Source organism: Scomber scombrus, chromosome 15 (genome assembly GCF_963691925.1).
Source record: "Scomber scombrus chromosome 15, fScoSco1.1, whole genome shotgun sequence".
In the NCBI taxonomy this organism is placed as follows: Eukaryota; Metazoa; Chordata; class Actinopteri; order Scombriformes; family Scombridae; genus Scomber; species Scomber scombrus.
Genome location: NC_084984.1, coordinates 27,967,049 through 27,992,402, shown reverse-complemented (window position 1 = coordinate 27,992,402; position 25,354 = coordinate 27,967,049). Strand labels below are relative to the sequence as shown.

At 37.9% G+C, this 25,354-nt stretch overlaps 1 protein-coding gene across 2 annotated transcripts in view; it reads left to right on the top strand.

The window, feature by feature from the left end:
* The window catches only part of LOC133995353 (ras-specific guanine nucleotide-releasing factor RalGPS1-like), a 139,277-nt gene that overhangs the window by 82,185 nt on the left and 31,738 nt on the right, over nt 1-25,354 (top strand). For both annotated transcript variants that reach the window (XM_062434713.1, XM_062434712.1), the window contains exons 9-10: nt 18,666-18,803; nt 20,393-20,486. In XM_062434713.1, the coding sequence (XP_062290697.1) occupies nt 18,666-18,803; nt 20,393-20,486 (232 nt within the window). The remainder of the gene's footprint in view (nt 1-18,665; nt 18,804-20,392; nt 20,487-25,354) is intronic.

Genomic DNA, 25,354 nt, shown 5'->3' with positions numbered 1-25,354 from the left:
TTAACAATACGCTGAAATAAGTCCACATATTTTAACATTGTTATTTATTTAGAATATCTTGCTGCAACACACCACACACAATAAATCCCCTTCCTATCTCCCTTTCCCCTACAAAACAAACAACAGTTGAATGTCACTCAATTGTCAAGATGGCAACGAAGCTATAAAAAAACAGGGATGTGCTAATTGCATCTTGTGCGTGACTTTTCTGGATCATAACATATCAGGTATGGAATTAATCTGCAGATGCTCAACTTCAAGATGAGACTAAACTTTTCCACGGATGTCAGTTTTTGAGTCACAACAAAGGCCAAAATGTGGCCTGCTACAGACTTATTTTTAGTCTAGCCAATTGCTGGAAATGCCTTTTGCTGTCATAACACATATCGTGAAATCACAAGGACTGCTGAAAAGATGAAAGTGTAAGCTTCATTATAGGCTCATGAGGAATCATATTATGAAGTTTTTAAAAAAAATGTGTTAATCACTGCAACCATTGAAAGGTCCTTGAGCATAAATGTGGACAAAAATATCAGGCTGGTGGGTCCAGTTCTATGGGAGATTTGCTGCAGATGGATTGGATATACACACACACACACACACACACACACAAGACCAAATGCATACTTATTTATCTCCTTCGAGGCACGCATAAATGTTTTTTTAGTTACTGATGAACAAAAAAGTAAGCAAGACAACACAATTTTTATAGCAGTTCAGTCCTGTAACATCACATGAAAAGGCAATAGTGTGAGTGACAGCAGACCCCCCCAGCGCTGTTTGTTAGCACAGTGAGTGCGCTGAAGAGTATTATGAGTAGGTAGACGCCTTGTTGCTGGGCTTCACTGTGCGTAAGAAGCAGAGAGGCAGGAAGCAAAACTGTATAGCTTTGCAGGGCCTGCACAGCTGAAACACATTACACCCCAGCACACATGGGTCTATTAGGATGACATCATCGGCAAATATTTGTTAAGCATTTTGCGTTGTGTTATGCAGATGTAATATTTAGGCTGTAGCTGCCAACACAGCTGATATCATGGACAGCCAGTATATCTCAATGGGATTTGGGTGTAGCATGGTGTGTAACTAGGAAAATGCAAAACACAGAAAAATACTTTTTCAGCTTACTGTTAGGAGAGTTTCACTGTCTTCCTCTACATGTGAAAAACACATGTAGATGACTGCTGGATATGAAGTGTTTTTGTTGTGTGTTATCTTTGCCCTATTGGCGACATTTCTTGGCAACTAGAGGTTTCAGAGTCAGCCTACTGTTTTTTTCCACCCAGCACTTTGATATGATGAAGTGTAATGAACATGTGTGTTATAACAGTGTTATAACAAGCCAGTGTAGAAAGTTCAGACTTGTGGTTTTGTTTCTTTCATGATTAAAGGCCCAACTAGAATGGTGAGCTTTGAAATCCTGCCAAACACAGCCTGAGGTGCTACCCAATATTTCCACCACTGGTTTCCATCTCATCAGTTGTGCCTTTACAGTTTCACATATTGGCAAAAACGCAGTCTGGACACATCTTGTAAATTTGGTGTGTAATCATTAATGATGAAGGCCTCCCCCCCCCGGCTGTTTTTCCTCCTGGTCCACTTCAAACTTCAGTTCTTTAAAATGTTCAATGATGAAATCATCATTTTTCCACATGTTGTCGGTGTGGGAAATAAGATGATGCTCAGGCTACATGAAAGACGGGAGCACATCCAGACTTGTCCTTTCTCACTTTGTCAATACGTTAAGATGATGAAACTACTATCTATAGCATGGATGACGTGTATGAAATAACTGATTAACCCTTCGAGGTGGAGTTAGATCTAAGTCAAGGGTCTAAACACAAAGGTCTGTTGTTCAGATTGTACAACTTTGATCCACCTGACTGTGTACAAGAGCTCAGTTTTCAGCTTTGTCAGCGAAAAAAGCTAGTTATCCTTACACAGGACATTTGTAAATGAATGTGCTTAACAAACAGCTAATGTATCCACAGTACTGATGTAGACTTGCCAGGTGCAGTACTGAAAACCAAACAGTCAAATTCAAAAACTCCAGAATGATCATATTAACATAACTATCATAGAAACAGAGCTTGCAGAACTGGGTGTATATGCATAAAATCGCCAGTGGGCTCTGACTACAGGCCTGTGTTAATAATGCAGGCTACAGGATACCATGTGTTCACTAACAGGCTACAGGTATAAGTGATACTTGCAGTTCTTTTTTTGTTTTGCACAGATAACATTAATAAATTGCTCTTAGTGGCTTTTTACTCCCACAGCACTTACAGTAATGTAATGATTGTAGTCCTAGTCCTAACCCTCAACTTGAGTACTTCACCTGGTTCACTGTCAGCAAACCACAGCACAGACTGCTACAGTATGTTATGTGCATTCATTTTAGCTCAGTATCAGTTTGTACTGCATTTTGCTGTTATTTATGGCTGTGCTGCTTTATCTCCTCTCCTCTCTCTCTGCTCTGAGGAGCGCCAAGGAGCAGCGCTCAGCTTCCTGTGTGTGTGTGTGTGTGTGTGTGTGTGTGTGTGTGTGTGTGTGTGTGTGTGTGTGTGTGTGTGTGTGTGTGTGTGTGTGTGTGTGTGTGTGTGTGTGTGTGTGTGTGTGTGTGTGTGTGTGTGTATGTGTGACAGTGATGAAGTCAGGCCATACTGTACAGATGCTTAACTTTTTTGTCGTAATAGGCTAACGTCGACTACTACACGCTCTAACATTAGGCATTAACCAGACTGAGCCTCTGAGTGGCTAACCCTGCTGCCCATCAGCGAAATAATATAATATGGTTCAGTTTGTTCTCAACACTACAGTATTCATTTAAACTCATTTACACATTTCTTTTTTTTTTTTTTTTAAGTTAACATTACATGCAATAACAAAAGAAAAAATTGCTAACATTAAATACTTGTAGCCACAAATGCATATTCTCCACATCAATATGGCTACTCTTAGTAGATTCTTCAGTATATTAAAGTTGGATAGACAACTCTGAATAAAACCTTAAAAAAGCCCACAAACATTCTAAAAAATCCTTGATAGGATCTGTGTCTTCCTGCTGTTTAGTCCTCCTGCCTTCTTGCCTTTTCTGCCACAAGTGGATTACACACATGTGCAACGCAGATGTTCACGCAAAAACGACACAAAAAAGACCAACTTCCACTTCTAAGATCAATTGATTTCTTGTCAACTGTGGAGGCGGAGGTCCAAGATGTCTGCTTCCATGTCCCTCTCAAAATGTCAAAAAAAAATCACAGTTTCCCAGAGTCCAAGGCTCAGACTACCTTTTTTTTTTAAAAGTCAGAAAATGAGAAGGAAAAAAAAGCAGCAAATATTCATATTGAAGATGCTGAAAACAATCCTGGGTTTTTGCTTGATGATTTACCAAACTAATGATATTAAATGACTTATTGGTTATCAGTCAACCCCTAAAATGAGTGTAACACTGATAAAGGTCCTAAATTAGATGTGAAGGTCTTTTCTTAATGACAGTGACTGTGTAGAGCTTCTTGTCTCCACCCTGGTCAGAGCTGGAGAGATAAATCCCCCTCCAGCTGTAACTTTTGACCCTTAAAAGAAAACATGTAACTGTTTTCACTTGTCCAACTAAAGATGAGACACAGCCAAGACAAACAGTAATATCTGTTGCTTCAGACAGGCTGTCCGTCCTTGTGTGGACACTGTCCCCCTGTGCTCCAGTTGAAAAGGCTTTGGCTCTTTCCAGTTCAGCAGTTACAGGATTGTTTGGCCTCTGAGCGGGCAGCAGGACCACACACTGAGCAGGATGCTGAAAGATGATGTGGGACACAGTCACTGGAGCAAAGTGACTCAGATCAAAAGAGTCATGTAGAGAATGACAGCTGACCGAGTCCTGATAGTTGATGAGTGAGGGTGAACAGAGCAGTGACAGGTAAACCGCAGCTCATGAATCATCTTCCCAGCGTGGGTGAAGAGGACCAAGCTTCCTTTGCCCCTGCTCCATGACCTCTGACCTCTCCGGTGCCTGACCCCCTGCGGGGTGTCTCCTTTGTGCTACTGAAGATGTTGCTCACTGTGGCGCACGCAAGAATTTAGACCTTAGTGTGTGTTTGTGTGTGTGTGTGTGTGTGTGTGTGTGTAGGTATTTGTAAAACACTGCTTGCAGCACCAGATTTTATCTTTAGCTTGCATCTGTTGTCAGTTTCCATGCACATGGTGATATTGAATTAATATAGTTGAGAAACCTGATATGCAGCTTATCACTTCTTGCATGTTGTTCCATAACAAAATAACTAAAAAATGATTGAGAATTATTGGACAAAATGTTTTCACTAATCAAACTCAAAAGCAGGTGTAGAAATGTAATTTCACATATTGTCACTACTTTATTGTTATGTTTTAATAAGTGTACTCTGCTGTGCTTTGTCCACCTCAGCCAGCTGTTGCAGCTCTGCTCTCCTTTAACACAGCTGGGCTCTACAGAGCAGCATTATGCTGAATAAGCAAGTGAAAATTAACATGTGTGATTATTAGGGCTGGGTAACATTTTAAAAATGATGATAGCACCAATCCAAGTAGCCTTAAAGTGATACTGATACCAGCTGAGTACTTCATTCTATACCCATCATGTAAATAGAAGCATTAAATTGCATAAAACGCCACCACTCCTTCACATCTAAATTATTTGATTATTTCACAAATGCATTTTGAAAGTCTTCAAATTATTAATATTTATTAAATACAAAATGCTTAAAATCAACATGTGGGTCACAGCATACATCACGCACACTTATAAATCCATGTATGTGTGTATGTGTCTACTACACAACTTTCTAATGAAGTGTACTAACCATTTATCTTACCTGAAGTAACATTGTGTGGTGTGTCACTTCAGAGGACATGGGCTTAGTTCCCAATCCGTAAGTTTTCTCCATTTGTAAGCAAGTGTTTAATCATATTATTAGCGTTCCCGTTTTTTCCATATATGCTTTTATCCGTTGTAACATTGTAAATGTGATTTTGTACATTTGTATTTAACTACAATAAGATGTGATATTCATAGGGTTAATTGTATCCCACCAAGTCTTCTGACCTAAACAACAAAACAGGTCATTTGTCATTATCTCCTAGAATGACCCCTATGAACGTTTTCCGATCTCTCACCTCACTGTTTAATAGAGGTTGGCTTTTTTTTTTTTTTTTTTTTTTTTTTTTTTTTTTTTTTTTTTTTTTTTTTGGCATTTATCCAGCAGTGGTTGACATTCTTTTACTAAATACAAGTTTTGCATTTCTTTTTGCCTTTTTCTGTTACTTAACAATGTTTCATGTGAATGGTAAATTCTAATGCCTGGTTGAACAGGATGTATTAGTAGTCACAGGACATAACAGAATATCTTTTAGCTGCAGAACCTTCCCAAACATGTTGTATCATTTCAAAAGTAGTGATGTAATGTGCTCTCTTGGATCTCAGTCATACTAATAGTTTTTTTTTTAAACTTCTAACAAACACATAAACATACTGTACACACATGAGGTGTACATCAGTTATGAACATAACAATTTTATACAGTGAAGAAATTCCTGTATTTGAGGTTGGAGCATCACTCCTGTCTTCTTTTTACAAAAACAAAAGTCATGCTTGAGTCTCCATGATTAAACAATGAAGACAGAGCAGCCAGACTGTAACAGTGAGATAAATGGAGTGTATTGAGAAGTGCAGTGGTTTGGGAAGTGTGTGTGTGTGTCATTATTCACAGACGTAAGAAGAGAAAGGAGAAGAAACATTTCGTTCTTCCATCTTGTGTTTATCTCAGCGGTTTGAATCATGAGGATTTAAACACACTGAACTACGCGATTGGCGGAGGGTTATACCCATAGAGTCCAGTAGAGGACGAAGCCTGTGTGAGATATAACTACATTTATGCATTTCAAATCACATACCTGAATACAGATTATAAACACATACACATCCCTACATCACTGCAACAGAGCAACAGGCTCTTGTTACCTGGGCACAACTTACCTGTTCCTGCTCTTATCTCCTTCCATAAATGCAAAATTATGTGAATATTTCCATGAAGTGAATGCTGTCCCTTCTGAGCTACCGTACATGCACGCAGTGATATAACAATAGCACGTAGCCAGGTGCCTGTCTGCCTGTCAAAAAAAGAAACGGTGAAAAGTCGTGGTGGATTTTCTTTTCTTGTGGCAAAAAGGTAGGCACATTACCCCCAACACTGATGATAGTACATGTGAACTTTTAGCAAGAGTTCAAATACTGTTATAGCCACAATTTACTGATCCTAGGAACTGTTAAGATCAGATCTTTATGAATGCTTTTGTTTTTTTATGCAAAATAAAAGATATTTAAAGGGTAACTACACACTAATTCACTTACGCTGTGCAAATGGTCAAAGTTGACATGATGTTATTGCAGGTGATTTTTCCAACAATACACATATTGTATATAAAAATGACTTTTTCTGCTCAAAATGAACTGTTTCTTTCTGCTCGGATTTCAAAAATTCAGTTCAGCTTAATTCTCTGTTCCTCCTTAATTGTTATGTAATAGGCAAGGATCAGAACTCTCTTTCATATATCAGTTGCATGCACCAAGTATAAATATCAGAACACTGGCTCACCACATCCTCAGTTTGTGCTTTTCACACAAAGAGGCTACTCATTAGAAAAATGAAATGAACTTTTATGAACTGAAAACACAACGTAGACACACCCCAAAGCATAGCCTGCTTTATCATCTATTTTACTCAGGACTATGCTGAAGCGAAGACTTAAAATTAGCAAGTGAGACCATAAACTTATCAGGAAACCGTTTAATGAGATAATAGACATTCTCAAAGGCTCAATCCAAAAGCAATCCCTGTCCACTACCACCTCACCACCAAGTGTCACTCCAAATCAAGTAACACTCACAGCTGTGGAGGGCACTCCTAATGAAGGGGGAGGGTGTAAATTGATAGCCAAATTATTGACACCCTTGCTGCTATACTGGAACAAGGAAGCAGCTGTCACCATAGCGATGAAGTGCTATTTCATACTTAACCCAGACTTATGAGCTGCTTTGTCTTTTTCTCTGCCCCAGTGAACACATAACATCTAAAACCATGAGAATGAGACATGAGGTATCTTTGACTTGTTATAATTGACTTCTATGCTGGCTGTGCTGCATGCAGGCATTTGTGAGTTTGGTTCAAGTCAAGTGAGTCAACCTCAGAGACAAATGGATATTGTCCTCATTTTAGTTTTATCTTCTCACACCATACATTCTGAGGTTAAGTTTGAGACTGTAAAGATTGTGAGGAAAACAAAGGTGTGCTCGATCTATTCTGTTACCTGTTACACATGCACATCCCTTTAGGATGACGGTAAGCCCACACTGATGCACACACACTTACACTGCATGCTAATTTGATTGGAAAAGCCCTCAATATGGCGTACCTCAACATGAACGTGCAAATGAAGGGGGAGGTGATAGGGTGAGGGGTAGGGTTGGGTATCGTTTAAAAAATGACAATAACAGTACCAAACTAAGTACCCTTAAAGTGATGCTGATACTAACTGAGTACCTCATTCTATACCCATTCTACATTTAGTGCTCTGTCTTTTATCTGGTGTAACAGGCGTGTAGTGTAGACACACTTTAGAGCGTTTACGTGACATTTTGGCTGCTGAACTGCTAAGAGCGCTAACTCAAATTCGCCACGACTTCACCACCACAGACGGGTTGTAGCTACTGTGGCAGTGGGCCGATCACATGTCGCACTAATTTTTGGGTGATTGGCTATGAGGAAGTCCATACAAATAGTCATATTTTCTAGTTTATGGGCGCAAAGTATCGATTGAAGGTTTCGTTTGACGGGTGAGATTTCAACTTGGTTTGCTACTTGGTATCGATTTATTTCAGTCAATACCTTAAAGTAATCAAGACCAATACTCAGCCCTAGTGAGGGGATAGGGGCTGGTTTTAGGGCTGGACAATAAATTGACATTATCTCAATATTGTGATATTTTATAGATATTGTCTTAGATTATGAATATTTTAATATGGTGATATAGAATAAGTGTCTTTTCCTGCTTTTAAAGGCTGTATTACATTAAAAATCTCATTTTCTGAGCTTAACAGACTGTTCTATGATTTGCCTTTATCGACTTAGTCATAATATCCACATTACTGATGATTTTTTTTTTTAAATCTCATTGCGTGAATATTTTGTGAAAGCACCGATAGTCATCCCTACAATATTGTCACAATATCAATATCGAAGTATTTGTTAAAAAATATTATGATATTTGATTCTGCCCATATCACCCAGCCCTAGCTGGTTTGCGATTGGGCCATAAACTTCCATACAATCAGACCTCTTTATATAGCCAGTGGAGAGGCCCTCTGCTGGCCATTAGAGAGATTACACCTTTAATTCACTTCCACAATGGCTTTATTTTTCAGACCCAGAGCTACCTGATTGGTCCCGTGTGTCATCTACTGCATTTTGTAAATATGCTGGTATGTAGTCAGCTAGCAGAGTTTGACTTTGTAGTTACTTGTTAAAACAGCTTTATATATGCATGATTTTTATTAATCATGGTAATGTCATGATTAGATTCAGATTGTTGGAGTTGAGATTCAATTTAGAACTTGTTTCTTGATTCAAAACTGATGTTTTTGACTCCATTGCACTGTGTACCAAACCATTGACTCATGTCTTTTATCCACTGAACTGCAATATCACGCATAACTGACAGTGAAGCTAACAGGTAATGATGAAGGTTACTGTCTGATGAAGAGGAAAAAACAGAAAAATATGTGAGATAAAAAAAGTAAACTGCATTGAAGTGGAAGCATCTTTCGGTCTTCTGCCTGTGTCATTTACTGACCAACATCACTGCTTCAGTGTTTTCTGTAAAAGCACATGTTGGGGTGTGTGTGTGTGTAATGTAGTAAGAGATGGGAAAAGAGTGTCAGCATTGGAGAGCAGTCTCCCTGTCATCTGAAAGGGTGAACAGGCACAGAGCTTTAGAAATAAGACAGACTTAAGTTTTATAAAGTGCTGCAGTGTGTGTTTGTTGGTCGACTCTTTTGTTAGTGCTGGAGTTCTCTGCCTCACTATCATTAATCTCTGGATGATGGTGTATGAAGTATTCATTGCAGAGTTATTATTAAGTTCCTCAATCCAAACTTCACCTAAACATCTTTTTTGAAGATGAACTAGAAGATAAATCCAGTGTGTTGTGTGCGCACTACCCTAACAGTGGCGTTCTACCTTTTTCATTCCATCAACTAGGGCTGGGTGATCATGGCAAAAATCAAAATCACGATTTATTTAACTTTTAACCTCGATTACGATTAATGAACGATTATCTCCACCATTGATCAACAATTATTTATTTTCACAGTTTCTTTTGTTTTGTATTTTACACTGCTGCCCTCACATGATATTTTGTGATACTTTCGCACATGAGTATCTTTAGGGAGAAAATAATGATGTTTTAAGGTGTGACGCTGTGGTTAATGTCTAGTTTACTTGATTAGAACTATGTAAAGATCATGGTTTGGGTTAAAATGATCACGGAAGTTTTCAAATTCCTTAAAGATATGCAACCTTTGCTGTCATGGCAACAGTGAACACCACGATTATTGACATGAGCAAGATTAAGTCGATTAGAGTTTCTAAATGTCGGTTTCCATTATTTTTCGATTCATTACCCAAGCCTACCATCAACATAAATATTATCAGCTAAGAATATTACAAAGATCAATTTTTGATATTTGTGAAGTGATTCTTCCATGTTTACGCATTCATGTCAGCAACGGAGTGTTGGGATTTTCACTGATTCATTAGAAAGTGAAACAGCGGTGGTGGTTACTCATTCTGAAGTGAGAGAAAAGTGGTGATTACACAAAGTATTCTCCCATAATATTACAATATAATATGTTTTTCTTCCTGTTTCTACCTGTCCATCATCGGTATTGATTGAGAAGGTCGTTAAAAATATCAGACTTAGTAATTTGCAGCATGACCTGATGTGATTTTTCCATGTAGCTGGCATGATCCAGGATGACATCACTGTCTAATGAGGGAGCTACTTGTCAGTCCAAATGATTTCATGCTCACAGCTCTCGCTTCATTTGTAATTCTCCAGTGCGAACATGAAATGACCAGAACACACCAGATCTACTGAACTACAGGTGTGAAAGTGATCCAGATGTCCTGAAAACAGGAGTGATGAAAATCTGTTCTGATTTGTTTTGTCCTTGAGTTTCTATTTTTATGTGTCAGGAAAAATGACATCATGTCTTCGCTCTGGTTCATCTCCAGAAACTGTCAGTAATCACTATCTTATTCTAGCACACTCTTTTGTTTTGAGTTTGAGGGTTGAAGTTCACTCATGTTGTGAGTTTTACAGTCTGACCAGTCATGACATCTCATTCTCAGACCGTCCCTCTTTTGTCTGTTGTCTCCTTCCCTCACTGTAAGCCTTATCACTATTGGAAAGATGCTGCTTCATCCAACAACAGAACATCTAGACCTGACATCAGCGTGTGTGTGAGAAGCTGTTATTAAAGGCAGTAAAGTTTGATGCAACATACCGCTTGAGTCAGTGGAACTTATTCCTTCCAGTCATCATAGTTTCTCTCGTGTCTGTTGAGCATCAACTTCCATAAATCTCAAAGCTGGATCTCGTGTCATTTTATAGTATCTTCGAATCTAAAGATTTTTTTTTTGTGTGGAAAATTTGCCTCCTGTCAGAATGAAAATGCCACTAAGCATTATAGGAGAGTCATTCTACATGCTACTGGCATTAATGAATATACTGTTTATACCCATATGCCCACATTTCGGTGCACTGGATCAGTCAGCACAGGTGCAGTACGGGTGTGCTTCTCAGTTTTATTAGAGTCCTAAAACTTTTATGAATGCACATTCCCCAGCATGTCCATCTGTGCCCTCTGGTCTTTTCCAAAGCCCTATAAAATGCTACGTCCTCCCCTGTTTTCCACATCCTATCTCTGCAGACATATCCACAACCCCATCCATCCCCCATCTTATACTGTAGAGTCTAGAACAGGGTTGTCAAACTCATTTTAGTTCAGGGACCACATACAGCCCAATTTGATCCCAAGTGGGCCAGACCAATAAAACCATTGCATAATAGCATATAATACATTTAGGGGTAACTTGGTAAGAGATAGTGATAAACTCTTTCCAAGGGAACTGAGGCAAATTTGTCCTTCAAATCTGAATCACATTGCAAGTCAGTTATCTCAGGTCGGACGTCTGCGGGACGATCAGAAGCCTTGACTGTGAATGGAGAGTAATAAGAAGAAGAAAAAAACAGTGTGCTTTATTGAAAAACTGGAATTACTTTTCTACAATTTTCATACTTGCAAAGTTATCCAGCGGGCCAGAGTAGAAGCCTTGGCAGGCTGGTTCTGGCCCAATGTTTGACACCCCTGGTCTAGAAGATGTAGCGTGAATGCTAAAGATCACACTCATTTAGAATGTGTCTTCTAAGTGTTAAAAGAACACTTTGAATACACCAAAGTGTGGGACCATAACTTAGTGATGGGAAAACAACATATTGTGGAAAATAAGTCATTACAGCCATTACACTGATCACTGACTGAAGATGAGCTTCTATTTTCAAACACATAAACATGCAATGTGCAAGATCTACCTGTCCATGATGTTTCAGTACAGTGGAAAATAGTTTTATATGTGATTTACTGGCATCAGGCTTGTGTTAAAGTCTCTTTGGAGAGTGGAGGAAACATGATTCTGTTGAATTGAGAATCACAGTGAAAATGTAACGAGCGAAAAAATCGAATTGCAGTAAGTCATAAGATAAACTTGTAATACCTGATTTTTGGTCAGGTGGGGGCGGTGAACACAAGAAGAGAACACAACACTGACATATCGCCAGCTTTTAACTTGATATGTTACTTGTAAGCAAACCGTTACTTATTTCCACATCCAGAGGTTATTTTCTCTGTCCATCTGGTGAATGCAAGTCCAATATTCACTCTTTTTTAGCTCCGTTTTTGCTTTCTAATAACTCCTGAGGGACATATTTGGCTCTTGAGCCGCTAATTGCTCCACTATGTTCACCAGCTACAGGTTTTTGGCACGAAAAAGAAAAGCAACGCCATGAAGGCGCCGAGAGTGAAGCAAAAACAGTAGAGTTTGCAACCGGACTGCTAAACAATAAGCTGAAACCTGTTTGAACATGAGCTGTAGAGTCGCGTGATGATTCTCTTTTGGTCCATCACTATAAGACACACCTCTCACATTACACAATCATTTTATATACATTGTTATTTCTAAAAAATACACACAATAGCTGCTTTAAATCGGGGGGTTTTCTGTGTGTCAGCAGCCTGTTCAGTCCAACATACATTGCCTCAGGGATTGTGTCTTCCCTCTGCAGCTGCACTGCACTGACATACACCTGGTTCCTGTCCTTGGACTTTAAAGGAACCCTGATATTTTTGGGAAATAAGCTGTTTGCTGATGACTGTGCTCATCTGAATGTGTTCTGTAGAGGTCTTGGGTTTGTTTATCCAAGTTTAGCACTTTGGAAACAAGGACAACCTGTCCTACACAAAACAGATGATCCCTTGACTTCCATAGACCATAAAAGCACAATGTCAAGTGAAATAATATAGGCCTCACAAGAAGATAATAAGGAATAAGGTTTCAACACTTGGTAAAAGTTGATTTTCTTGTATCACCTTGTTAACAATCCAGCCTTTTTAGCTCAGCTTCATAGAAGTGATAATACTGTCACACTTACATCAGCGTACCAATAACAATGCTTCAAAGTTCAAGAGGCATTTTAATCACTTTGATACGATCATGGATGACTGTGCTATCGTGCTTTAGAGCATTTAACCATCACATGAGGCATGCAGTGGCCTGAAGGAAGAACTGAGGTAATGGGTATTTTTACCCACAAACCTCTATGATCCTAATCCCATACAGACCGTCTGCCTGCTCCTGCATCAGTAAAGATTCCAGCATCTCTTACCTACTGTTAAATGATCAGTAAGTGTTAAGGTTATAGGAGCCATGTGCACATTAAAATCCTTGGTAAATGTTTTAGTAGGAACCAATGTAAGTGTTTTCTTTCCTTCATGGTACTACATCCTAAGGCAGAGAGCTTTAGCTTCATGGCATGACGGTGGCTGCTTGACACATCATCCTAAATATGAGATGTTCCCTGTGCTAGAGATGACAAACTGAGAATGTGGTTCTGTAGAGCCTCTACATCTGCTCTGCATTGATCCAATTGCACAGATACAGTTAAAGGAGAGAAACAAACTTATCATCAACTGCATCAGAAAGAGCACAGAGCTCAATGTTCTGCTAGAAACCCTCAACTTAAACTAAAAAAACATGAATAACAAATCACTAAAACATTAGAGAACATATCTTCAATTGTAATTTGACAAAACTGAACTCAGGGTCCAATTTCTAGCTGCTTTCTGAAGCTTTTAACCACATGTCATGGTGTGCTTTATCTCCTCCCAGTGAGGAGGGACAGCAGACATCTATCACATACCTTGTAATCTCTCCAATTATAAATGAATTATTCAAACAAATAAAAAAACAGTCTGGAAAGATGGAATAAATTACCACTATCTCTAATTGGCTGAATTTCAACATTTAAAATGAAAATCCTCCTATAAATAAATGATTCTCTTTGTTATGACCCCTGTCACCCCGCCCTCGGGCTGGTTCTCCTCTCTTATTAGTGCAGTCACTAGATTCTACTGGAAAAACCAAAAACCACAAGTTAAACTATCGACCCTGTAAAAGCCTAAAAAATACATTTGGGGACTTTGGGGTTTCTTCTAGCATCATTCATTTTCCATTCACTAGACATCCAAATAAATCCTTAAAAACTAACACCTGCTACAAAAACAGCTCTATCAGCACCTTTCTAACCACATCGTGGAAGTCAAATGAAAGCCTTTCTTTATCTATCCATACTCCATTATGACATATCTCCATGTTTCTAATCAATAAGGAAACCCTTTCTTTTTCTCAACCTGGATTGGGAGAGGAGTTAGCAGCGTGGGAAAGCTGCTCAGTAGTGGTTTGCTCATGATTGACCACATGCAAAAAAATCTAACATACCAGACCATTGCTACGTCCAGTATACCCAGTTAAAAGAAGTCATAAGAAGTCATTCCAACTGGTATTAATTTGGTAAAGCAAATACAGTAACACATTTTCTATTACATGCAATTCCCAAATCCAATTAATACAGTATAAAGTCCTTCATAGAGCCATCATTACTACCCCCAAACTTTACCACGTGGACTTTAGCCAAACTAATACATGCTCATATCCAACGTCAACAGATGATTATATTCATGCCTTCTGGCTGTGCCCACACGTCCACAATTTGTGGTTGGAGGTCATGAGCAGGGTACTTAAGATCCTTATCCTCACCATCCCCAAATGTACTATTATTACATTACTTGGCGATGTCTCTACATTACATATAATCAGACATCTCCAACCATTCATATTAATGTCACTAACATTGCCAGAAAGACCATATTACTGAACTGGAAAGACAGAACCAAGGTATCCATAACCCACTGAGTCAGTCTACTAACAGACCATTCAAACACCATTAAATACTACGATAACACCAGGTCCTTTGTGCAATACCTTCAACATTGATTTCTCTTTCCACAGATGGCCCGCAACATAAATTTAGGTTTTACACCTCAATTTAACTCGTTTAATTTAACTATTTTTTGTTGTTTTTCTCTCTTTTTGTTTAATCTCTGTCTGTTTTTCCATCAACCCTATTTGATGCCTCAAAGTATTAGTCTGGTTTTGTCCTACAATGTCATGCCTGTCTTTTTATGTCTTGTTTCTCACCATTTATACATACAGATCTATATACAGAAAATGATGGGTATTTGTTGTGGTACTGTGTTCCTTTGTTGTACTATACTTCAAATTGTGTAATTCTGTATTCAAAAATATGTAATTGAAGAAACAAGCGAATAAACAAGTCAGCTACCAGTATGTAGAAACTAAAATGTAACTTTACATAATTAAGTATCTAAATTTAAACTCGAGAAAGTTGTTGGACTGTATTTTCTGTACTCGCATCACATTTCTAAATACAGTCTATGTATTATTTAAAGATGTCTGTATGTATTTTTTGTTGTCTGTTGGGCGGCTGTGTCTCAGGAGGTAAAGCAGGTCCACTAATCCAGAGATTGGTGGTTAGATCCCGGCTTCTCCAGTCTGCATGTTGAAGTGTGCTTGGGCAAGATACTGTACCCCAAATTACTCACGAAGGCTGCGCCATCGATGTGTGTGTGTGTGTGTGTGTGTGTGTGTGTGTGTGTGTGTGTGTGTGTGTGTGTGTGTGTGTGTGTGTGTGTGTGTGTGTGTGTGTGTGTGTGTGTGTGTGTGTGTGTGTGTGTGTGTGTGTGTGTGTGTGTGTGTGAGTCCATTTACCATTTAACCAATGTTATATAACTATAATTTATTATAAATGGTTATTAAAGTAATCAGGAAACCAAAATTAACCATTCTTCATCTGTCAGATTTTGGTTAAAATTTCAAGAAAAGATGCTGTTTGAGTCTGAGAGTCTCTGTCTTAGTTTTTTTTTTCTTCTTCTTTTTTTATGGGACCACAAATTGATGTCGTCAACATGTGGTCAACATCAAAGAGATGATTTGTCACTTGTAAACAAAGCTGCCAGCTGTGCCCTGGTATAGAAAATGTGGGCACAAGTTTCATTGAGTGCTCACTAATTATTAACACGTGAAAGCGACCCACCTTCCCACAAGAAAGGTGACCCTTTGCTGTGGTTGTTGCTGGAGGATGAACACCTGACTGACTAGGTGTAGACCAGAAGGGACTGCATGGCTCTGCAGAATGCTGTGGTAGCCAAGTCACTAACTCTGGAGGCCAAAGAACCCTAGAGCATCACACCTCCTCCTCCAGGCTTTTATACAGATAGAGAGTTTGTGACACCTGTAGGAGTAGTTTGCAACAACGTTTAAGACTTGCCGTGGATTGTTAGAGCATAACTAGATCATAACATTTTTTAAATCATTTTACATTTTTTGTCAACCTAAACATTTACATCAAATCCGATTTATCTGCATTCTAACCAGATTGCCTCTGTTCTTCTCCCATGTATCACTACATCAGTAAGCAATCTGTGTAAATACAGTAGCTCCTACAGGAGAACCCTCCTCTGTGATAATGGTACACTGAAGACTGAAATGAACCTCAGGTATCTCAGGTGAGATACTTGAATCCCGTTTCCATCAAGGAAGTTCCGGGTCAAATTTAGGAAGCGGGAACTTTACAGGAATGTTCTCTCACTCTGTCCTCTCAGCTGTTGTGTCTCCATAGCAGAGTAGGACCTTGATAGGACCCACTGGTCTCTGGAGGTGACGTTATCATTCTGCAACAGTTTCCATTCACTCGTAATCGCTTATTTTGGCGCTTTCTGTTGACGTCACATCCAGCTTTAAGTATACCCAATCAGCACCGAGTCAACCTCAAGCCCCACCCAGGAATTATTCGGGGCTGTACGGAGTACATACCCCGAGGTAGAGACTTGTTTTGCCCCAGTAAAAGTTCTAGGAGATTGTCCTTTAGGTTCCTGCTATGGAGACACACACCAGTGGTCACAGTCCCTGTACCATTACCCCAAAGTTCCTGCAGTGGAAACGGCTCTATGGATTTAATCCAGACATGACAAAATGACAACTGTAAATGGGGCCATAAAGAACTGAGACGTAGTTTCAGTACATAGTGTTTTTGTATGGTGGACAGTACACACAAAGCAGCGGCTCTGTACAGTATCTAAATGAAAATTTGACCACATGCTAGTTGGAACCTAATGGGAGAAGTTCAGATTGCATAGCAGAAAATGAGTGAATTACCAAATGAGGGTCAAAGCTATATAAATCTACACAGTAACCTTCAATACTAGTTTAATTCAGTTTTTAATATATTATTATAGTATTATTATAATATAATTTCGTCTTTGTTCAGATCTGTTGTCCCTGGCAAGTGTCCTGGTCAGATTCAAAGCAGGGATTTTACAGATAAATGGATACATGGTATGCATTTAACACCAGCAGGCTACTGTCAGGCTCCACATTCTCTTGATGAATGACTCAATAAAAAGCCTAGTCTGTCATTAAATTCATGTGGTGGACCACCCTGCTCCGTGGAGCGGCCCTAATAGAGTTTAATCGGTGAGGTTTCAGTGGAAACGATGGTGTCCAACAATGCTCCCAAAAATGTGGTTTTCCACCCCAGCAGTCATGGACCAACACTTAGTATTTCTTTAGTTTGCAAAGTGGCAGATGTTGAGATGTTAGAAGCAACAAGGTGCAGGAATATTGGTATTCTTGGCATTTACATTCTTATATCAGTCAAGTTTTGATTTGTAACTGTTAGTTAAACATATCTCAGCTGCTGGAGAATCTGCCTCGACGTGTTTGTTAAACACATTCCCATCTGAAGGTGTAATATGTTGAGATTTTACAAAATGATTTGGAAAATAGTGTCATCACTTGTCAAATACAGAATATTACATGAAACATGCTGTTCTTATCTCACTGGTGTGAACGTCTGTACTTGTGTCAGTCTGCATAATGTATTCATTAACATGTGTGTATAATTAAAAACCAGAATACACTACATTACAAGCAAGTGTACAGTGGTAAGGATGAGGGTGAGTTTCCAGTCTGGCATTTAGCAACAGCAAGTACAGACTAATTAAGACAAATTGTAGGAAAGTTGGTGACTCAGCAGATATTTTCCAGGTTATTTTTTGACGTTCGTGATGTGCTCTGTTTTTTTTCCTCCTGTCCTTGGTAGTTGAAGCCAGAATTTAGACATGTAACCCTTCTACTTGTATAAATACTCATCATGGTAATAAACGATAATGTGGCTTTACAGAAACATCCAAGTGAGGATCCAAAGCAAAATGTTTTAAAAGTATTAGAAAGGTATAATGCATGTGTTCAATACATGCAGGTTGTGGTCTTTGTAAATTATATAGCAGCTCAGTCCTCCAACACTTTGGTCCAGAGAAACACGAAGTATCTTAGCAACCGTCCAGATTCTCAAAGTATGTAGTTGGGATATTTATGATACCAGATGATGAATCTCAATGCTTTCTGTGATCTTGACCTCGGTATGGAATATTTTTAGTGCCACCATCAGGCTGAAATGTCAGCTTTTCACAGCAGTCACAATCTAACTGGCAGAATGAGAAATTACAGAATGAATTTGGAAGAGACTAACCTTTTTTTTATTTGAATGACATCACAGTACAACCCTTAGGCAAGAGCACAATGTTGTCTGTTTCATATTGTGGAGTGTAATGAACATTTCAACCTCTGAGGAGTTACATTTAATTACATTTTATTCTTCACACCCTTTTATCCTAATATCTTGCGCTGCTATTGAAATATAAAATCAGTACACCATCTTTGGTTATGAATGTTCTCAACCATAAACCATATATCTTTTAAAACCTGATATTCTCACTTTGAATTGAATGTGTAACATCAGAAGTCTATAAGTAGTCCATAAGAAAGCATTTTGGCGAGGCCAACTTTAACTGATTTGCCATCTTGTGACGTCTCCTCCAGGGATCTACCTGCTGGACATGATCTACATCGACTCGGCCTATCCTGCATCAGATAGCATCATAGAAACAGAGCAGAGGACCAATCAGATGAACAACCTTCTGAGAGTCATCTCCGACCTGCAGATGTCATGTAACTATGGTAGGTAACAAAGAATTAAGTACAATACGTCATACAGTGGAATGATAATTATATATGCTTGCTAGTATTAGTGTTTTATTATATTAAGTATAAGGTGTTCTTAATATTTTGTCAGTATGAGAATCAGCTCCTCTTTCTAACAACACAGGTGGATTTATTACAGATGTACATAATTAGTACAACCCTAACCCTAACCACATACACATACACACAAATACATGTTTATATATTCTGGTGAGGACACTTGTTGACATAATGCATTCCCTAGACCCTTACCCTAACCTTAAACATCAAAACTAAATGCCTAAACCCAACCCTTACCCTAAACTGAACCTAAACCCAATTCTAACCTTCAATTTTAAACCAAGTCTGAACCTTCAAACAGCCCTTTGAAGTTGTAAGGACCGATGGAAATGTCCTCACAATGCTGGTGTTCTACTGACGTTGGTGCTCTCAAAGATAGACAGACATGCACACCAGGGTTATTATAGCTAACCAAAACTAAGAATAAAGACTAAAACTAGCAGTGAAAAATACATTAGTTAGAAATAAAAATAAAAATGATATGTTTTTGTTTTTTTTAAACGAAAACAAAATTAAAACTACAATGAACAATGCATAACTAACTAAAACTAAACTGAGTTCAGTATCTTTGTATATTTGACTGAATGTTTCTACTGAAGTGATAGTGTGGATATCATGGTGGTTCATTTGCCCTGTTTCCTGAAAATAACATTTATTTATTTATCTAATAATTGACAGATATGTTGTGCTGCTTGAGATGAGTTTTTATCAACATTGTGAATTTTAAGACGTCAGCCAAGTCAGAAAACATTCATACCGAACATCCACTTGTAGCAACAACATGTGAAGTGATTTTTTTGTGGTTGAGGTCAGGTACTCAAATCACTTTGGTAAGGTAAATTAAAGAGGGTGGTCTTGATTAAATAATGAAAAAGTTGACTTGAAGCATAAAACACAGCATGTTTACGAACATAACTAACATTTAAGTGGAACCATGTCCTGTGCTTTGTACATCTACTCCAACCAGCTCCCCATTATTTAGGTGTGACACAGGCACATAACACTTCCCTCATTAGAAAAACATTGTTTGTGAACATATTTACAGGCAACAATTGCATTTCTTTTAAACGTATTTGGCTGCAGAACTTAGTTATTTATTTCTAGGAAGAAAAAAAAAAAGTTAGTCTTTTTAATTTCAGTCGTGTGTGTGCAAATTTTGTTTAGTTTTTATTTTAATTTTTTCAGTTTGCTTTTTTTTTCGGTTTAGTTTTAGTTAGTTTTGCATTGTTCATTATTTTCGTTTTTACTTAGTTTTCATTTTTTTTAGTTTTGGTTAACTATAATAACCCTGGTGCAAACTCTTTGTATTCCTCCACTAATAATAAATACTCCTGTATTTAGGTTCATTCAGGACTGTCATCACTGAGTCAGCGTTTCTTATTTTGTTTGATTGACGCGTTTTCTTTTTTCAAATCATTTACAACAAACTCAGCAGATACTATATGAGAAATGTCTGCTGAAGTATTTTATCTGAAGTACTTTCTTCCAACTGCTTTTTACTTCAGATTATCTTGTGACCCTCCCACATGTGCAGAAGTATCTGCTGTCAGTTCGCTACATAGAAGAACTCCAGAAGTTTGTAGAGGACGACAACTTCAAGTAAGTTCCATCTGAGTGAGTGGTAATAAACTGTTTCTTTCTATTGTGAACTCTCCACAAGCTTTCCCCAGACTACCACAATGTTCACTCCCAAACTCTGCCCAGCATGGTCTTGACACCAGCTTTTCTCTAGCACATGGAAACATGGAGGTGGGTGTGAAATTGACGGGGGTCAGTGGACAGGAAGCAGGGTGGAAAACGACAGGTTTTTATCTTTCTCCACAGGGAGTTCATTCATCCTGCAGCCCTGATGGCTTTCTCAGATCCTCGGCTCAGGAGTGTGTTTGGCTGAAGGCAGCAGCTCGTGACAGTTTGACCTTTTTGGGTTGGGATGTCATTTTGGGTCTCTGGTTAAACCTCACCCTTTTTAAGGACACAAATAATGCTCAAATGATACATCAACCTTATCATGATGAAATGAAATGTTTGATTTCATAAGCAGTAACTCACAGCCTTGCTCAGGTCAGTTCAGGGTTTCACTGCTTCAGCCTTACTTGGTCTTATAGCAGCTTAATGTTAGCTAATTATTGAATCAGTTCAATGACTGTATGACTCTCCTCTACTGATACACTATGTGAAATATTAAAGAAGTTCTATTTTCCAGCCGACGCTGACAGGCCCACATGGCCTTACAACACAAATCCATAGTACTGCATATGTATAGCAGTATATTGTTCATTCATTCAGTCAAGCTTTATTTAAACTAGTTGTTAAACTAATTTACAGTGTTGTCAAGTAATTACAATCATTAAAAAATCACAGTATGGTAATAATTACAATATTAATCAAACAATTTAAGAACAAAATAAAATGGGAAATAAATCAAATAGTAATAACAATGATCAGAATATAATAAAATATGAATAATTTAAAAACAGTGACATCATTTTGTAATGACCTGTTTGGTCAATGGCATCCTAAACCAACCCATGAACAATAGAGTATGTAGTGTCAGTGCATTCTGCAGGGGATTCATATATAAACTTAACCTTATAACCTGACATTATATATATATATATATATAATGTCAGTTAACTGTTCAACCCTGTGACTACAAGTTGAACTCATGAAGGAAAAAGTAGGCTGCAAACTCATTATTATACCTAACTGATATTTTTAGCTGCTTTAATAGATTTTTATGGGGGCAACAGAACAAGCTGTGAACAATACACTGACATATTATCACCTTATAAAGTTAAAGCAATGTATTAGGAAATATTTGCCTGTTTACACATCCAGCAGACACAGAGCATGTTTGTGTTCACCTGATGAATAGAAGTCCAGTATTCTCTCTCCGGTTTAGCTCAGCTTTGGTCTCTAACAAACTCCAGAGAAAGATGTCTCTTCAGCTGCTAAATGCTACAGCATGTCTCTAACTGGCTAAAAACAACCGTGACCGTGTCTAAAAAGCTCTACGGACAGAGGGTAATTGATATAAAAATAATCATTAGAGCAGATGTAAGTGTTATTTGGAAATGCAATAGATGTCCAGTTCATTCACCAATTAATTTCACATGTCTTCTAAAGTTGGTTTTGGAAGAGTTTTTCTCTCTAAAACCTTTCCTCATGGTCATTTTGAGGAACATTTAGTCTTTGGGAAAGATTTTCCTGACACAAAGTCATTAACACTGGCAAAGTCTGTTTAACCTCCCTCTGTGAAATGCTGAAACGCTCACCTTGTTCAAATTTCTATCTAAATGTTTGCTTCAGAAGTTTAAAATGTGGAAGTGGACACAAATATGGCCCTGGTAGGGTTGAGCTCCTGCTGGACGGCCCCAGCCATGCTCTGCATGGGTATTCTGCTTGTTACTCTATTGCTCTGGAAGGACTGTCTAACTACTTTTGTTGGACGATATATTGTCTCAGAAATAATCACGATAAACGATATTATTGTCATTTGAAGATCATTTTATACCACTGATATAATGATAATATAATAGTATAATAATGTAAGGGGGGTGGGGGTGGGATTGTAGAGTGGATGCTATACTTGACACCAAACTGTCATTATGGTTGAGGACAGAGTTATTTACCTTTAATTCTTCTACAGTCTCCACTCAGGACGTACACAGTGAGGAATGGAGGACACTACTTGTTTAGCTAATGTGACATGAATAGCCTCTTAGCTGCTAATGTGAAGTGTGACAATACTGAAGTTAAATGTCCATGTATCATATGATAAGTCCATATATAGACATGATGATGCTGATAATTATCTTATTGAATGATAAATCGATAACGTCATTATTGTGACAGACCTAATATAAATGTATTGTCTTACATGTGGTTTCCATTACCATACTCATTGTTATTATTATTATTACTACACTACACAAAACATACCACACCCAACTTCTAACATCCTATTTACACCATCTAATTGTCTTCTGTCTATTATTTTTTTTATATCTATTAGGTCAATATGTCTCTATGTCAATGCTTGTTTGCCATGTTATTTCACCAATGAAGTAAAAAAAAATGTAAAAAAGAATTAAAAATGAAATGTGGAAGCGCAGACACTAAGCACCCTCGGGGGCGCTGTAGGATGACCAGAGCGTTAGCGAGGGCAACATTTACCTGCTCACGCTGAGATCAGTCACAGAGGAAATACTCTTTCCAGACCTGTGTGTTTGAATTGGAGTTGAAATGTGAGAGGAGCTTTTCTGCAGAACATGTGTGTAGGCGGCTCCCCAGAGTCTGTCCTCAGCTCTTCCAGTCAATAACGTGTTAAATCAAGACAGAGTCACTGCAGGGTCAGCTGGCCACGTCCGACATGATGGAGGCACCAGTGAGAAGCAGTAAATTATGATCTGCTGCTCCATTTTCTGTTGTTAGAGATGACGAAATGGAAAGAAAAAAAACTAGGCCTAAGTACATGTATGGTAGGATATTTACTATGAATGTGCAGCACTGAAGTTTTTCAACAGTAAAATGGAAGAAAAGCAGCCCCACTAAGAATAGTGTGTTCAGGCTCAAGCAATAGCCTAATGTGTTTGAAGGCGTTCCTGTTTAGAGGCGCAAAATATGGGAGGAGGGAATGGAAATCTGCTGCACCTGATTTATCACCACAGACTAAACCCTGACGCAGGAAACTGTCTGAAATTTAAAGTCTGGGAAAAAGTAGGTTTAAAATGTGCAGCAGTGTTTTACTGATCACACACAGAGGGAGAGAGACTATAATAATAAATAGAGATCTGTCTGATATTTTTTCTGTTTTTAAAGCTCCAGTCCAGCCCGATATGCTTGAGACAACCAGTGGTTCATTATGTTGGATGTTTACAAAAACAATCAGATGGAAAGAGTTCGTAGTTTTACCAGAAGTCATTCAATCACCAATCTGTTTGTTGAGCTGAGGACCTCAAGCTATATAAGTCATATATAAGTATATATAAGTCATATATAAGTATATATAAGTATATATAAGTCATATAAAGGAAATATAAGTATATATAAGTCATATATAAGTATATATAAGTATATATAAGTCATATAAAGGAAATATAAGTATATATAAGTCATATATAAGTATATATAAGTATATATAAGTCATATATAAGTATATATAAGTCATATATAAGTATATGTAAGTCATATATAAGTATATATGAGTATATATAAGTCATGTATAAGTATATATAAGTCATATATAAGTCAGTTTCTCACATCTAGCAGGAGTAAAACACATTTGCAGATCCAAAAGTGACTTTTCCTAAAAACACTATTTCAACTTTATTCTACTACATTCAGCAGCAGAAAACTTAATTCATTAGTGATAATTTACATTTGTAGTCTCAGTCAATTCCCTGCTCAACCCTTCCATACTGTTCATATTCGACACAATGCAAAACCTGGAGGGGCACTGACATTTCAATGTCGAATCCTCAACCCATGTGCGAAAAATACAGTCTGTAATGCAAAAGCATAACAGCATTATAAAACAGTCCTACAACTTTTAGAAGTTCGACCTATATGTTCAGGGTCAATTTTGACCTGGTCTAAGAATCTCCTCATAAAAAGTGTCTATACCAAATGTTGAACCACAGATGTGTTTAGAAAGCATCAATAGTGGATCTGATCAATAAATGTGATTAAACCTTCAGAGAGCAGAGAGAGTGTTTGTTAGGTTTTACATCAAAACATCTCCTATCACACAATATCATGTCCTATTTGACCTAAGACATGAAAATATAACATAGCAATAATGATGGAAATGTATTTTATAACTTTATGGAAGTGTGGGGTTTATTGTATAACCATTAGAGCCATCAGTCTTCACTGCTACATCATAAAAAGAAATCATCATAACTACTATCTTATTAAAACTATCAACTATTCATTTCACTAAAACACATGGCAATAGATACGGCTCAAAGTTCACCCAGAACAGCCTCAAACATTTGTAGCACCTATACAAAAGTATAACATTTTTAAAATATTTTTATTTTCAGACCAATTTCTTTACTGTACATAGACTATAGGTTATATATGTCAATATTAGCTAAAACATGAATATAATACTACAGACCAAACAGGCTTTGTACGTGATACGCAGACACAAGATATTATTAATTAGAGTGATAGTAATTAGTTTGGATGCTGAAAAGGCTTTATATTCAATTCTCTGATAGAATTTGAGAAGACTTGGCTTTAAAACTCTGTATTCCTCACCCAATGCAAGAATAAAGGTTAACAGACACCTATTAGATATTCATAATGGGATAGAAAGAATAAAAAATGATGTACTTCCATCCTTGCCAGGTGTAGTAACGGTAAAACAATTTAGTAAATGGGATAAGTGGATTTCAAGATTCATATATGGGGGGTGACATCATTGTCACAGTGGACAAATTAAAGGCTACTCCCAAATT